Consider the following 17122-nt stretch of genomic DNA (forward strand, 5'->3'; position numbering starts at 1 on the left):
TGAAGCCATTTTGGGCACTAGTCCTATGAACGTGTCTCACTATAAGCTCCCCTTGTCCTCAAAAGACAGACAGTGGATCAATACTGAGTTGACTTGTCTGCAGGGCCTCAGTTCACAAAACCTGAGGCGCATCAAAATTACATTACATTACATTACTACATCATTACATTACATTACATTATACATTAATCTACATTACATTACATTACATTCAATTGTTATATTACATTAGCTTATATTACATTACATTACATTATATCACATTACATTCATCTACATTTGGCAGCATAACTTCCAATCCCATTTCTATCAACAACAATTCTGGGGACAAGTGCAGCAATGATGAGATACTATTAGACAAGATAGGATTTGGTGACTGTAATAAATTATTTGATGTAGGACGCCAAACCGATCAGCTTGGAGTAAACATCGGTTCTGCATGATCCTCTGTGATTTAGTTGTTTGGTTCAGATATTGCTTCCAAATATACTTCTTCTTGCAATTGTTGCTTGATCTTTGCTTTACAACATTATGTCACTAGTATATAATAAGGCCTTAGTGGTACCCGCTCTGCCAGGTGAGCCCAAGGTTGGACACTCCTGATTGAATGTACAATGTTTTACATTATCTTGAAGCCATTTTCTTAGACAAATAGGCTACAAATAGTGAAGTTGATGCTGAGATATGAATTTCTTTGCAAAGCCTTTGTCTGTCCATCAACGCAAAGAGTGTCTACTTTATAGAATCTATTATAATAATAAACTCTATTAATAATCAACTTTATATCGTGCCTTTCATCACATAAAATGCAGCATCAAAGTGCTTGACAGAAGAAATGATTAAAAGCAATAAGAAATACTAAGATCATAGAAAAATAAAAAAATATAAAATCAGATAAAAATCATAGGGTGATAAAAGGGAAAAGTACTACAATGAAACAACTGGGATAATAATTCAGTAAGAGTGATAAGAAGAAGAAATAAGACATTTTTGATTTGTTTAACAGCTTTTTTTGGTCAGCATACAGTAAGACCATTTGTGTTAATTCATAGTTTTGAAGTCTTTATTATATTGTTGTAGAATGTGGTAAATAATAATACAAAATAAATAAAAGAAAATGTGTGTCCAAACGTTTGACTGGTTGTGTTCAAGATGGAGATGACAGCGCTCATGCAGCACACGTCTTAACATCAGGGAGGCTGAGGTGCAGCAGCAGCAGCAGCAGAGCCTCCTGTGCCAGCAGCCACACTCTGGCTGTCGACAGCCAGCCTGACTCACAGAGATGATGAGTCACCGCCATCTTCCACACTGCAGACCAGGACAGCTGTCCGAGCCAGGAGGTGGAGCCCATTCTCTTCCATTCATTCAAAATCAAATGAATCTGTGCTATCTTCTTCGTCGGCAATAGACTACTCCTTCTCAAGTATTTCAGTCAATATACTGTAGGATACGTGCACATTGTTAGGGAATCATAATCAATTATTGAGGAGAGAAAAACACTTCCTGAATTGGTGGGAATTGAAAAGATAGTTTATTTATTTTATCTGTGTTACCTGTATTGTCAAATTATATTTTCTTGGTGTTACTTTTTTGTTGTATTATCCTCAATACTCTGTTTAAACCCCCGTCTATCTCCTCTCTGCTGCTGCTGCTGCTGCTGCTGCTGCTGCAGTGACCCCACACCCTCACAGGGATGATCAAAATGTAATTTAATTTAATTGAAACTTAACCCTCCTACCCTGCAAGTCCGTTTGTGTTTAGCGAGCTTCTACGGTCGGTCAGCCACAAAGTAGCAACCTGGTGTTAATCTCCATTGACCACGTGTTATTAAAAAAAAAGGAAACGCAAGTGCGAGTCCAGCGATCCCCCTGTGGTCTCATCCTTCCTTATTGAGGGATCCTCCTACTCTTGCCCGAGGCTAAATTACAGCACAGCCCAGCATTTCCATCACAGCTAAATGTCCACGCTCCCTTAGCAGAGGCCTGTTCATCACTTCCCAGTCATTTCGGCTGCTAGCAGGCAGCATTAGCAGTGCTGCCGTCCACAGGTCGTATGAGCTGCACCCTGCTTTCCCATTGGCCATGTGCTCCATTATGTGTCAAAGAGTATTGAATACTTGATGATGGAAAGACTGCACGGTGTGAGCTGCTGTGACATTTGATATACTCTACTTTATGTTAGAACTTCATGTAGCTGTTGCAGTGTTTCCTCCTTTTTCAAAGCTGCATTAGGCGACTTTGCACTGTCCTGTTGCACCAAAATGGCATCGATAGATAAGTGAAACATCTGAATTTCAATGCCCCCGAAATCCCAGAAGGTGATGTCAGTAAACAGCCCCCAGCAGGATCTTGTTTAGCAGCCTTTATACCAAAGGGATGAGAGGCGGAAAAGATCTAACCTGGGTGAGTGCAGCTTCCTCTGGACAGCTGTTTAGGAGTCTGTTTGTGTTTTTTTTCCTGTTTGACGTTTCAATTTGTCACTCCTTGTGGGTGGGAGAGGTGTCAGCACCGGACACTAGAACTTCATTTGGGGAAACTGGAGTGAATCTACACAGCATCTCAATCAGGCGCCGGACAGGACATTCTTCTCTCTCACTTTGCAATTTACGCTGATAAGATGGGTGTTTTAAAATCATGTCGAGTACCACTCTAACCATTAAAGTACCATCAAAGTAAGGTCAGCATAAGCTCTGCTGTAGCAGGACAAGAATAATTAGTAGGACCATTGCACTACCAGCTATTTTATTTCAAAGAGACCTGTTCATTATTGCATATCAGCAGCACAGCAGCACCGCTACACTCCGGGCAGAAAAGCAAAGATTTTACACGACATTGATGACCATAGTGTTATTGATTCTGGAACAGGAGCCGGGATTTCCCTCACATGTGCAACATCTTAACATCAAACTGTGCTGCAGATTTGACAGACAGGCCTAGATTTTTCTAGATTAGCCCATGGTCGCTGACAACGACTAACAGCTATAATGACGAGGGAGTGAGAAGCCACGAAGAGATCATCTATTGACTTCACCACTGGCTACCCAGGGATTCATTTATGTCTTTTCATTTAAAAACCAATGTGTTTGGCGGGACGGGGGAAGGTTAATCTACCCAGAGTGCACGGAGCCATTTTCCCCCCGACTCCTCCGACGAGTGTGAATGCATTCAGATTAGAAAACTCATAAAGTACTGTAGAGGAAAGCCATTGATTGCTTTGCCTGCTATCGCTGTCAGCTTAATTCAGTGTGGGGTTTTTTGATGGATGGCGGCCTGCCACAGAACACTGTTTTTACACACCTATCTTATCCCTCATCTACTGTCCGTGTCACGGCCTTACCACTTCTCACAAAGTGTGCCAGTGCCAAGCCTCACATCCTTATGACTCATCTCCAACTTACGCAGAGACTGTCAGCGAGACCATCGCGTTTGAGTGTGGAGCTGTGGAGAGAGGCAGTGTTGAGCGAGACCACCGCGTTTGGGTGTGGAGCTGTGGAGAGGCATGCGCTGTGCCAGTTCTTGAGTGGTTTTCATCCTGCATTCTCTGAAGCATTCTAGGTCTCATTACCATCCATCACCCTATCAATGTTTAATTCTGCTTTGTGTGTCCAGGCTTGTAGCTCCTATACGTGTCCATTGATCTCTGACAATGTTGTTGGTAAAATAATGCAGGATTATTTTTTGTGTGGGAAATGCATGCTGTGTCGTTGACTCTGATGTTTGGCTTGGCTATATCCCAAATTAATCTGTGATTTCCCTGATGTTTTACAATTGCAAATTGGATGCCGTATGGTGTGTGTGTGTGTGTGTGTGTGTGTGTGTGTGTGTGTGTGTGTGTGTGTGTGTGTGTGTGTGTGTGTGTGTGTGTGTGTGTGCGCGCGCGTGTGTGTGCGTGTGTGTGTGTGTGTGTGTGTGTGTGCGTGTGTGTGGCCCTGCCGTATGTTGAGCCTCAGAGCTGTTCTTTATACTAACTGCGTAGCTGGTCTGAGAACCCCTCTTAATGGCTCCAGGCTAATTATTCAGCCTGCGGATCCAGGCTCTGGAAGGCTGCCTCTCATTCTGCCTGTAGGCTGTGTGTATGTCGGTGTGTGTGTGTGTGTGTGTGTGTGTGTGTGTGTGTGTGTGTGTGTGTGTGTGTGTGTGTGTGTGTGTGTGTGTGTGTGTGTGTGTGCGCGCGCGCATGTGTGTGTGTGACTGTGTGCGTGTGTGTGTGAGCACTGTAGCATACAGGAGGGTGTTGGGTGGAAATGTGTGTATTTGTGTGCCCTTGACATTTCTATTGGTTTGTGTTTGTGTTGGCATGCATTATACTATACATGGATGTGTTTACTATTGCAGCATTTCTCAAAGCCCTGGTTTAGCTGTTTAAGAAAAGGACACATCATGTGTGGGCCTGATCTGTATATAGTTCGCAAGTTAAAAAAATGCTTTTTCATTGCACATCTAAAGATGAAATCATGTGGAGTTGTCGGGGAGCGGCGGTGTCGCAGAATATCTGGGGGGAAAACTCAAAGCCGGGAGCGTGCCAGACAAAAGAATGTCAAGCCCACACACTGAGTTGATCTTGCAGCAAGTTAGACATTCCTCTCTTCCTGTGTTGTTCCAAAACCACCTGATATGAACTTGCTTAGCCTTGGTGACATATGACAAACAACCGCAGCTATTGTCTCTTGTGATAATCATTCAAATATGTCACACAGGGCATTGAAGATTCTTCTACAATATTTTTTTAAACAAGTTATTTGGATTTGCATTTCCTCTGCCCCCGCCTGCTGTTACTGAGAGCAGCTTAGGGGAGAGCAATTGAGGAAAGAATGAGAGAAACTCAAATGAAAATGAAGGAAATGAAATAGAAAATGAGCCATCTACATCATCACAGAGGGAGAAAAGACTCAGCTGTGAACCATAAAACCTGGTATATACGATGTATCGGTATACAGTATAAGATGCATTCTATTTTGGGGGGGTTTCCCACCGGGGAAAAAAGGTTTCTTATTGCTATTAATTTATAAACATGTAAATTTATACAAGTTATTCAGCAGCTGTCAACCATTAATATAGAACCTCCTTGCTCTCAACTAATGTAACTTAAGCGCAAATTATGCTCGAGTGAAATCGCCGGCGCTGACTGCGCCGAGGGGGTCGCCACAGCTGGGCGTCCTATCGGCGCAGCTCGGCGTAGGGGGCGTGCAGCTCCTCGAAAATGTGACTCCGCGGCGTCAACTCGTTGTTGTGAGGAATGAGGAAATGCCATTTCCTCATTTAACAGTGCTTGTCCCTCATCTAGCAAAGCCTTCTGCAGGCTCACCGGAATGAGTTTTGAAATGGAGGGACAATAAAATGTCCCCCCACCGACATGATTGCAAGTTCTTGGTAGACGACATGTGTGGTGTAACTTACTTCTCCAGCCTCTTCGCCTCCTCCTCTGACTTTTATAAATGCAACATCCATAGACAATGGAGATAGCGCTAACGGGGCTATAGCAGCTAGGTTCTTAGTAGCGCTTCTACCTATAGGCTGTGACCATGGATGTATTAAAATAACTGGATAGGGGACGAGCCACGCCCACCCATGCATTCGGACGGAGGCTGCTCACTGGCGCCTGAAGCCATCATGGGGGTTTTTTCTTCCTGGTTTTACTTCCTGACCATGCGGCCCAAGGCGAAGTGCGCATGTGTACCATGACGTATCCATGACGTCTCCCACCCCTCCCACCCATGGATGTAGATGTAGATGAAGAAAATACACCCGTATACGGCTCTTAGTGGCTTCTGAAGACAAAATGCCCCATAAACAATTATTTGATCATTAAAAGAGTCGTTTTATACTTTGAGTGACACCCGGAAAAAATTCCCCTGGGTTTAACAGCTGCCGGGGTTCCCATGCAAGTGGATGGGAATTTTCCTTTCTGGGCTGCATGGCGTCACGTGACTTGCAATACAGAGCTTCGCCACCATGTTCAAATGGCTTCACAGCCCAGCGCTATTCCTGGGGGCTTGGCTGTGACTGACAGCTGCAACGCAGTGTCAAGAATGTGGCCGCTCCACTGTAATGACGCTGATAGAAGGTCGACAGAATGTGGACATTTCCAACCTCTCTCTGCATTTTATACCCGTGTAGGTCACACTGGTATATAAGACACACTCCACTTTTTACATGCATTTTTCCCCCTTAAAAGGGCATCTTATATACCGGGTTTTAAGGTGTTTGGAGGAGGAATGATGGTGAATACTCATACCTATATTAAAGATGCAAATGAGTGAAACCTATAACTTTTCTAAGCTTATTATACTGTACATTGCAGCATTGCGGGTGAACAAGAGAACATACATTATGCGGTGTTGGCTCAAATCTCCGTCTACAGTGCCAGACTATAGCCGAGCTCTCTGTTTACTTGTATTGATAATTTTGACTCGACAGATGCGGCATTGGCAGTTTTCAGAGTGAGCGTGTAGTAATCTGCTGTTCTTTACAGATATGCTTCTTTTAATCAATCTCCACTAAAACACGGATAAGTGTGAACTGTGTATAAGGTAAAAGCCCCTACAGTAGTCTCGCTTGCAGGAGGGGAGTCTGGCAGGCGACACTACCCCTACAGACGGTGTGTGGGTGATTAAGCTATCATTGCATACCTGTATTATGCAAATGTTACCCATAGTAACTGATGACAAGCTAACAAATTGAAATGCTGTTTGTTGCCATCTACGTAGATCCAAGTTTTTACAGCAAATAAATTGCAAACAAAAAGTGGTAGATCAGCTGGCACGTTCGTGTTAACAGTCACGAGTGGCTGGTATTGTTTTCACCTTGTGTGTGTGTGTCTATCATCAAGGCAAAATGTGGTCCTGAAGACACCTTTTGTAGCGGGAATGACCACAGAAACAGTTTTGAGTACTTTGCCAGGCGTTTATCTGTTTGTCTATCTGTCTGTGGACAGATCTTGTTAGCGTGCAAGATGCAGTCACAAAACTACAGGTGTGTAGTTTATATTAAAATGAAGGCCCAGTTCGAAAATGGGTTCTGAGCAAGGACCTATTGATCCCCAACCACCCCCCCCCCCCCCCCAATATTCCTTTATGTTGCAGCTTGTGTGATCCCATCGCAAGATGGTCTAAAATAATTCATATATATTATTGCATTTGGGTGATTTTGCGCATATTTAATAAAAGGAGACAGATGGTCAAACACTTCAAAAGCCACAGTACAGCATACACACATCACAATCTCTCTCTCTCACACACACACACACACACACACACACACACACGCAGGCACGAACACGCTCACCAGGGCATCAGTTCACATCATGTCCCTGCATCGAGTATCATTTGCCACCCTCAGTCAACCACACACACACACACACACACACACACACACACACACACACACACACACATACACACACACACACACACACACACACACAGCGCTCTCTGGTCCCGCTGTAGCAGCAGCATCAGACAAACAGAGGGGGGTGAGGGACGGGCAGAGTGAGTGCTGAGAGCGACTCAGGCGCTCTCATCAGTAACTGGCTCAGCGGCTGTGTGGACAGAGCTGCACCGCAAGAGCCGGAGGAGCAGGAGGAGGAGGAGGAGGTGCACCGGGAGGACAAGCTACCTGAAGAGTGCGGGCAAAATACAGGAGCACGTTGCAAAGGACAGCGACGGGACGGAGGGGGTGCAAGCCATAGATCACTGAGGGGAGCAGAAGAGGGGAGAAGTCATTTGGAGCACGCACAGAGTAAGAGAGTGAGTCGGGTGAAGCTTTAAGAGGACGCAGAGGGAGAGAAAAGCGCACAGAGAGAGCCCTTCCTTGACGGAGCGACGAGGAGAGAGGGAGTGTGCGCACAGAGTGGAAGAAAGAAGAAGAGAGGAGGAGGAGGAGGAGGAGGGAGAGGAGGTGGCGCTTACGGAGCTTGACTGACACGAGAGAGAAGAGCAGGAGGAGGAGCGCGAGGGCAAGTTGATGGATTTGATTTGGAGGGAGTATTTTTAGAAGGAGGAGAGGAGACATGAGAGGAATATTAAGATTTGAAATGCTGTCTTTCAGGAGTGAAGAAACAGAGTAGAGGAGGAGGAAGAAACAGAAGAGAGAGAGACAGAGAGATCCTGAGATCAGAGCGTGACGGAACAGATTAGCTCTGGTCTGGTTTCCCCGCAGGAAACCACTGCGAGTGTGTGTGTGTCTGTGTCTGTGCACGAGTGCCCCCTTCTCCAAGTGAAAGGGTGCGTTAGCGTGTCTCTGGCTCTGGCTGTTGCTGCGAGAAGTGCGCCTGCCGCTCTGCCACAGGATGAGGCTCCCCTATGGTTACCCACAGGAGCCGGTTAAAGCCAAGCGGGCGGAAGAAGGGAGAAAGAACAAGAAAACAGAAGGAGCCGAAGAAGAGTGACGTCAAAGAAGAAGCCAAGACATGAAAAGTGAGACCACGAAGTGTGACACAAGTGAACTGAGCGTGGGAGACTGTCGCGAATCCAATTAAAGCTCGCACTTCACGTGGAAGTGGCCGCTGTCTCCGGACGTTAGGGTGACCGGTGGTGAATGCCTGCTGGATGCCGGTGAAGTCCAAACACACGTCAGTGGAAGGGAAAATGCCGGCGCAAGACAAGCTCTCCTCTGACTGAGACTGCACCACGCACACTACATCAGCCGTTCCCATCGCTGTTATCACAATTTTTTAATTACTTTCCCTTCTTTCATTCTTTCTTCTTCTCTGCTTAGCCCGTGGTATTTTGTATTCTATCCTCAGTCCCCCTTCTCTCCCTCTCTCCCTCCCTCCCTCCCTCCCTCCCTATCTCCTCTCCTCTCCTCGCTCTGTCTGTCTCATCCTCTCTTGTTTACCGTCACACTAACCGGGAAAAACCACCTCATTCGGAGCACATTTACATGGCTGATTTTTTTATTTTATTTTTCTCCTGAAACCGGTAGACAAACAGACTGAACAGGGAGAGATGACCAACAAGTTGCTGCATCTGAGTTAATCAGAGCTCCCACACCATTGGAGGAGACCAGAGACTTCACATCAGACAGTTTTGAGTGTGTGTGCTTGTGCATACACAACAGTATATTTGGAAGTCATAAGGACTGTGTGTGCTTGTAACATTTGGAAGGTGAATCATATTTCCAGGTGTGGGTTATAGCAGTGGATCTACCGTTGCACTGGAGCTCCATGTGGGCCCCAGCCCCTGAGGCCTGGCTGGGAAATGAAGCCCTTCCCGCGGCTGTAGGGGCGCTGTGGGCAGCCATGGCCCTGGAGGGGCGCTGTCTCCGGCGGGGATCCCCGGCCGTCATCAGGAGGGGTCGTCGGCACCATCCTGCCAAGCCGGGCCTGGCCGAGATCACCTCCACCCTACTGTCAAGGACACGCCTGCACGGTCTGAGGCATGTGTGCGTCCCCGGGGGCTCCCTGGGCCGCAGAGCCTTCTGGCTGCTGGCCATCTGCACCTCCCTGGGACTGCTCGTGTCCTGGTCCTCCAACCGCCTGCTCTACTGGCTCTCCTTCCCCACGCACACGCGGATCCACACTGAATGGGCCAAGGAGCTGGCCTTCCCTGCCATCACTATCTGTAACAACAACCCTATTCGCCTCTACAAGCTCACCAAGAGCGACCTGTATTTTGCCGGCCACTGGCTGGGCCTCCTGCTGGCCAACCGGACTGTGAGGCCCATGGTCCTGGACTTGCTTCAGGAGGACCGTCGGGCCTGGTTCAGGAAGCTATCAGACTTCCGGCTCTTCCTGCCACCCAGAAACTTTGAAGGAACCAACCTGGAGTTTATGGACCGACTCGGCCACCAATTGGACGACATGCTCCTCTCGTGCAAGTACCGAGGAGAGCAATGCGGCCCCCACAACTTCACCTCGGTAAGTCCCTATTCTTCTCACGTGTGTTTGCTAGCAACTTAGCCTTGGCTCTCAGATAGCTCAACTTCGGTCAACACTCCAGCATCTGGGTATCTTTGGTTCATGACCTTTTAGGAGGGTATCTAATGTGCAATAGTAATGTGTTATAAGGCTGCACATATAAAATAGTAACAACACTGCACACAGCATATTCATTTGTTACATCCTGTTCCAGCTGATTGTTATGGCTGTCTTGTTAATCATAGATGCAAGTAGGAAATTAACAATGCAAAGCAGTATGAAATCACCATGTTAACGCATTGCTGTTAAGGCAATGATAAGACTGGGATTAAATACAGGGATCCATATAGGGCTATAGGGATACATTATGGTATCTTTTTACACTTTTGCAGGATAATAGTGTGTGTGGCTACTGGCTAACGGCATGTAGCCACATAACAGCATGGATGATATGTTGAAATAGTTTAGTCGGGGCCTTGTGGCGAGGCATAGCTGGAGCTCTTCCATATCAAAAAGCCCTGTTACTGTTACCGTGCTGTGCTGCCCCTGAGGAGTGTACTGCTTCTGTGTCTGAACTCTCCCATATCTGTATTTTTGTGTGGGTGGGTTTGGGGATTTGTGCGCCCGCACATCCTTGTACACTCCGTAAAAGCTTAGACTGTCTTCGAAACTTTGTCTTTTTTGGCATTTATTATTTATTATTTTTGACATGTATTCAAACTACTGTAGCCTCAGTCATTGATACCCCCTTTCCACTAACTAGAACCTAGTGCTGGTTCTGGGCTGGTGCTAGAGCCGGTTCGCAGGTGGTTCAACTGTGACCCTTTTACAGAACCGGTTTGCTTTTCCACGGGCTATAGAGCTGACTAGAGAGCCACGTCATTACGTCACTGTATACGTCTGAGTGCTTTGCAGCATGACTGCCCCCTGGCTGGCCAACTCAGATGCTTCCGTGTCCGGCGTGTTCTTCAAGTGACTCAAGGAGAAATGAATGTCAGAAACTGATGTGTGTGTTTGCATGGGTGTGGGTTGTGCATGCGTGTATCACTGTGTCTGTGCGAGTGTGTACGTGAGTGTGTGTCTGTTTGTGCTGATGTGCAGGATTTGTTGCGCTCGTGATGTGTGAGATTATGCAGTTTAAAACTCCTTGTCAATCATTGTCCCGTCATCCCTGTCTGGATCAGAGGCCGACTGATGAGTTCTTCTTACAATACAGCACTCAAGCAAGCATGAAAGCACTTCCTCCTTCCTGTCAAATAAAATGACATACCGGTACTTTGATTTTTTTTCTTTATTAGTTCTTCATGAGCTCATGGTCAGTGGTCAGTGTTGTGCATCCAAGACTTGATCAAAATGGATGACTTTCATTAGTTTGGGATTAGGCGGGCCTGGAGCTGGACTGGCAGGCTGTACTGCTCCTTCTGTCGGCCCGCTTCTCTGCCCGAGTCCTCCGACAGCCAGGTTGGACAGGAACAGGAAGGAGCAGCAGCCCACCATCAGGCAAATGAAGTACTTAATCAGAAGCATGCCCTCCAGCCAACAACACCCATTAATAATGTTATGGAGAAATCCCACTCATCCAAGTACAGAGAGAGAGAGAGATATTATATACAGAGAGATCTATTACAGAGAGATATATTATATTATATTAGAGATATATTGCCACTTTTGTTGAATTTAGAGGCCAAGTTCACTGAAGCGTGGGACAGGTGGTGCAGAGGTGTTAATATTGTGAAAGCTATGTAAGCTATGTTAGCTCAGTAACACAGGGAAGCCAGGCTGTGTTCTTTTTTATGTATAGGTAATATTCACTGCTCAAAAAAATGGGAGACATGAGGTCTCTGCGACCCTCCAAGGATATACAGTATATGGACCACCGCCAAACCCGTCATGCTGGATGATGCTACAGGCAGCATAACGTTCACCACGGCGTCTCCAGACTCTTTCCCCCTTGTCACATGTGCTCCGTGTGAACCTGCTCTTATCTGTGAAGTGAACGGTGCGCCAATTGTGGATCTGCCATTTCCGGTGTTCTCTGGCGAATACCAATCGAGCTGCACGGTGCTGGGCTGTGAGCACAGGTCCTGCTAGAGCACGTCGGACCCTCATGCCCCCCTCATGGAGTCTGTTGACAGTTTGGTCAGAAACATGGACACCAGTAGCCTGCTGGAGGTCATTTTGGAGGGCTCTGGCAGTGCTTCTACAGCCCTGTCCAGCTCACGTTGTATAACAGCTGGTCTCCTGGTATCTCCTCCATGCTCTTGAGACTGTGCTGGGAGACACAGTAAACCTTCTTGCAACAGCACATACTGTATATGGATGTGCCACATCCTGAAGAGCTGGACTACGTGTGCAACCTGATTGGGCTGCAGGTACCGCCTCATGCTACCAGTAGTGAGAAGGACACTAGCAGAACACAAAACTAGAGAAGAATCAGTCAGGAAGGATAAGCAGAGAGCAATTGTCTGTGGACACAACATGCAAAACCATTCCCTTTTTAAAGGGGGTTGTCTTGCTTTGACCTCTCCATTGCACCTGTTGTCACTTTATTTTGCACCAAAGCAGGTCAAATTGATTCACAATCACTTAAATGGACAGATTGATATCCCTGAAGTTTAACTGACTTGCTGTTATACTGTGACGATTAAGTGTTCCCTTCATTTCTTTGAGCAGTTAGGACAACACAATTAAATTGTGTATTGTAGGCTGCCTCTACATCATGATTTTAGCTTCCATGATTAACAAGCATAGAATCCAGCAATATACAAGCATTTATTGTCATCTTATTTTGTTTAATTTAGAACTCCTGCTGTGCCATCAAATCAAGTGCCCCCATTAACATCCCCCGCTATTCACATCAACTCCATTTACATGCAAATTAATATTCCCTTCCTATTCGGCATACTCAAGTTTTTCATTTATCCAGTGGCTCCTGTGAATTCCATGTGTTTAACCTGACATTATCCACAGATACTGATGCTTGTAAACATGGGATCTCTGTTCCCATCCTGCAAGCTAATTCATTGACAGATATAGGGAGTTAAGTTCTATTTATTCATTAAGATTAAGCTACTTTCCTTTGCTTCTCTCCATCTCTCCCTCCATTGCTCCATTTCTCTCTAATCGACACAAGCATAGTCAAGAGGCAGTTGTTAAAGTTGCGTTTAAAACAGCATATCTAGAAGACTCGGATTTGAGCCAGTATCTGGAATACTCTGCGACACTTCTGCCTGCGTTCTAAACCCGGCGTCACTCCCACTCTATCGTATGCTCTTTTTCTCCCCCCCCCCCTCTCTCTCTACCTCTCTCTCTCTTGCTGGCTCAGTCTGTTCATCTCCCATTACACATGGCCATGCTGCATGAGGGCTATTGCCATCCGTCAAAGTTACTCGTGAGAGTGACGCCACTGCTCAATTCCACCCGCGTTTGGTGGGTGGGCAGGTGCTGATGTCATGTCATGCCCTTGCAAGCGAGCGTCGTTGCAGTCAGGAGATGTTTGGGTACAGTAGCAGCGAACTGCCAAAACGGAGCGATTTGCTGGCATCTCCTCAGTCTAAACATTGCGTACCGTTAGAATGGATAAACTCACAGATGACGGAGAGGCAAATTGTCCGAATACAAAACTGAAAGGCAGATACTGTGCGCTCCTTGCCCTGAAGCTGTTGCTGCACCAGTGATGTGATCAATCTATACAGCTGTCAGTAAATCCAGCAGGAGTGCGTGAGGAACAGTTAATGCAGCAGCTCATTAACGTCCTCTCCTCTCTACTCATAGGCTACATCTATAATGAGAAAACACTGTGCAGCTAGTCTCCCTAATTTAGCTCCCAAATTCATTGAGATATAATGTTCCTTCAGTGGCATGGCCCCGGTGATTTCTCTTGCACAGTATGTTGGATGTAGTCAGGTTAAAATGATTGGCGAGATCAGAGCCATGCTGACGCCCCGGTCCTGCTTGCTTCCTCATCTTATTCCACCTCACAGGGGGCCTCATGCCGCTAACCGGCCCTCAGTGGCTTTCCTAATCTCATTAGCCTGCTGCTGCAAGTCAGCAAGCACTCCCCCAGGCCTGTTCATTACAGCTGCATTTAGAGTGCTGTCGCTATAACAGCACAATGGATGTGGGAACCAGATTATGAGAGGGGAAGAGGACATGCACATGTAAACAGAGCTAGTGAGGTGTGTGTGTGCGTGTGTGTGTGTGTGTGTGTGTGTGTGTGTGTGTGTGTGTGTGTGTGTGTGTGTGTGTGTGCGTGCGTGCGTGCGTGCGTGCGTGCGTGCGTGCGCAAGTGCGTGCATGCGTGCTTGTGTGCATAGGTCTTGGAGAATCTGTATATAAATTGTGTGGGGCAGTAAGTAATAATATTACTTTTCCCAGTAACGAGTAGTGTAACAAATTAATAAAGAAATTGCAGTAATAATATTACCGTTACCCCAAGATAAAACAACTCGTTACATCTTACATTTTTTTTAAATATTTTATTTTCACATTTTAAATTTTTATAGAACACAAACAAGACAAAACAGACAAACAGGCTCAGACACAGGGGAAAGAAATGAAAAACAAAACAAAAACAAAACAAAAAATATAATCAACATTACAAAGTGCCGCCAGCCACCTAAGGTTCTTATGTTCTTGTAAACGATATACCTGGGATCTCACTCAAGGGGTCTATGGGAAGCCAGCCGCGTGAGTCACCCGTCACCCCTAGCCTCGTTGAGGTAGACTAAAAACGGGTCCCAGATAGTTATACATTTTCTAAGTGCATTGGTTCTCAGGAACCTAAGTCTCTCCATGCGTATAACAGGTCATGTCCGTCCATCCTTACATTTGTTGATTCCATTCCGTGATTGCGACATGCCGCAAAATGACATGCAGCAGGGCATATTCTATTATACGTCTCTAAACAACAATGCGTGATGTCACCACGTTAACTTTAGCTTGGGAGCAGAGCCTGAGTCAATGGAGGAAATGTTTGCATACAGCGGCTGGGTATTTTCCCATTACGTTGATTTTGTGGGGAAGAAAGGTGACAAGAACATCAAAGCCAAATGTAACCTGTGTCCAGGTACTAAGACCCTTTCCACTGCAAAAAACACAACCTCCACATGCACCTAACGTTAACGTTAGAGGACAGCACAACAACATGAAGCTCTGTCATGGACTAACGTTACCACCAAAGGTAAGCAACAGAAACAGTAAAACTATTAAAATACAGATAATTGTAATGTTAAATCTCACAAGGGCACACTGTCTACTGCTGGTGGACGTCAATGTAACATTGCTGTTATTGTCAGGTTAATGTTGCAGGGCTAATGTTATTTGTGACACAAACTTGTTATGCAAAGATGTACATTGCATATTGAGAATGCGTTGGCAGTGCACTTACTGCGTTATTGAAAACAGACGCTGTTTAAAAGATTGCGTCTTGTCATCACTTTGAGCCAGGTGTGCTCAGTCTTCATCAAGCATGCAACTTATGGATTCATTGGATTCATTCATAGGCTGTAGAAACACCTGCTCGTTTGAAGCTGCTGTCTGGCAAAGAGATTGCATTTTGATGAGAAAGGACGCAATTACCAATTTTGTGGGATGTAACGGATAAATAATATAACGAGTAATATAACGAATTACACCCCCCCCTCCCCCCCCCTCTTTTGGCAGGGAGTAATAAGTAAAGTAGTAATATTACTTTTGAAAAGAGTAATGAGTCATGAATAATATATTACGTGCCCAACACTGGTCAGAGGGATAGAGAGAGAGAGAGAGAGAGAGAGAGAAAGAGAGAGAGAGAGAGAGAGAGAGAGAGAGAGAGAGAGAGAGAGAGAGAGAGAGAGAGAGAGAGAGAGAGAGAGAGAGAGAGAGAGAGAGAGAGAGAGAGAGGTATGCTTGTTCTGCTCGGTAATACATATTCTGGCCAGCAGATCCCATGTGCTGAATCTGTCACAGTGACAACAGGAACTGCTAGACAGCCCGTTAATCAATAAATCTATTAGATCCGTGCTGTAGTTTACTGTATGAAGGTCCATTTTTGCTTTCACATGGGCATGGCAGACTCTGATAGACTCTCAGCCACCTCACAGACAGGGCCAGGCTAACAGCTGCAGGACCACCTCACAGCCAGGCCCAGGCTAACAGTTGCAGGACCACCTCACAGCCAGGGCCAGGCTAACAGCTGCAGGACCACCTCATAGCCAGGCCCAGGCTAACAGCTGCAGGACCACCTCACAGCCAGGCCCAGCAGGCACGTGCACACATAGACATGAAAGGGGGCTTGAGCCCCTGCCTTTTTTTCAGTCTGTAAAAAGTGCCTTTTTTTTTTTTTTTTTTTTTTTTTTAATTATAATACATTTTTCATTTTCATTCCAACAACACATGAACAAAACAAACAGCTCAGACACATTAAAAAATAAAATAAAAAGTGCCCTTTCCTGACCATGAATGCATTTCTAATGGTGCTTTGTATGGAAATTGCCCTTTCCATGCCGTCACTGAAGGCAGCATTCAAAGAGAAATGCCTTTTCCGAGCTCTCTTGGCCTTGAATGCACCATTTGTAATAGGCCTCTGCATGGAGCAGTGTTTTTCTAAACTGCCCCTGAAGGCACCAACCCAAAAATGAACCCAAAAATGAATGAATAAATAAATACATAAATAAATAAACCACCCAATAAATAAATAACCAAAATATAGGGAACAAATGCAGAATTGTTGCTCTTGAAAATATTTTTTACTTTACACTATTGGAAAGGGATGTTGTGTTGTTGAATCCGCAAAAAATAAAAAAAATTCTAATACACCTTATCTAAATCTTCTGTCTTGCTTTTTAGAATTATGGTTAAAATGCATGGTATATTACAAGCCTCACTCAGTATCGTTCAATGTTTCTGCCTGTGTTGCTATCTGTTGTAGTACAACAACCTAAAGGGAGAAAAGGAGCAAATACATATTGATGCTTAAATGATTTCACAACAGTATTGCAACAGCATGCAACTTTTATATACTAATATTATTCAGTTATGGAGTTATTTTTCCGTGACAAGTCTCATCCTAAAATGAGATATTCCTCTAAATCTGGTTAAAATCGGAATATTTAAAATGAGTTATACCCCTAAATTGGCCTTCAAATTGCCTCAAATTTCCGCCGCCGCCCTCCGGACGCCGGCTGTAGTGCCCTTTTATGAATTTGAGCCCCTGCCCCTCTAATGTTCTGTGCACGTCCCTGAGGCCCAGGCTAACAGCTGCAGGACCACCTCACAGCCAGGCCCA

At 45.5% G+C, this 17122-nt stretch overlaps 1 protein-coding gene across 3 annotated transcripts in view; it reads left to right on the top strand.

The window, feature by feature from the left end:
• The window catches only part of asic2 (acid-sensing (proton-gated) ion channel 2), a gene marked incomplete at its 5' end in the record, with an annotated part of 385282 nt that overhangs the window by 255647 nt on the left and 112513 nt on the right, over positions 1-17122 (top strand). For 2 of the 3 annotated variants that reach the window (XM_083650268.1, XM_083650269.1), the window contains one exon: positions 8008-9855. The exons of the other annotated variant lie outside the window; for it this stretch is intronic. In XM_083650268.1, coding sequence (XP_083506394.1) covers positions 9163-9855 — 693 coding nt within the window. Of the gene's footprint in view, positions 1-8007; positions 9856-17122 lie in introns of those variants that run through there. 3 annotated transcript variants of the gene reach the window in all.

The sequence above is a fragment of the Poromitra crassiceps genome (genome assembly GCF_964638095.1).
Source record: "Poromitra crassiceps genome assembly, chromosome: 13".
NCBI lineage: Eukaryota > Metazoa > Chordata > Actinopteri > Beryciformes > Melamphaidae > Poromitra > Poromitra crassiceps.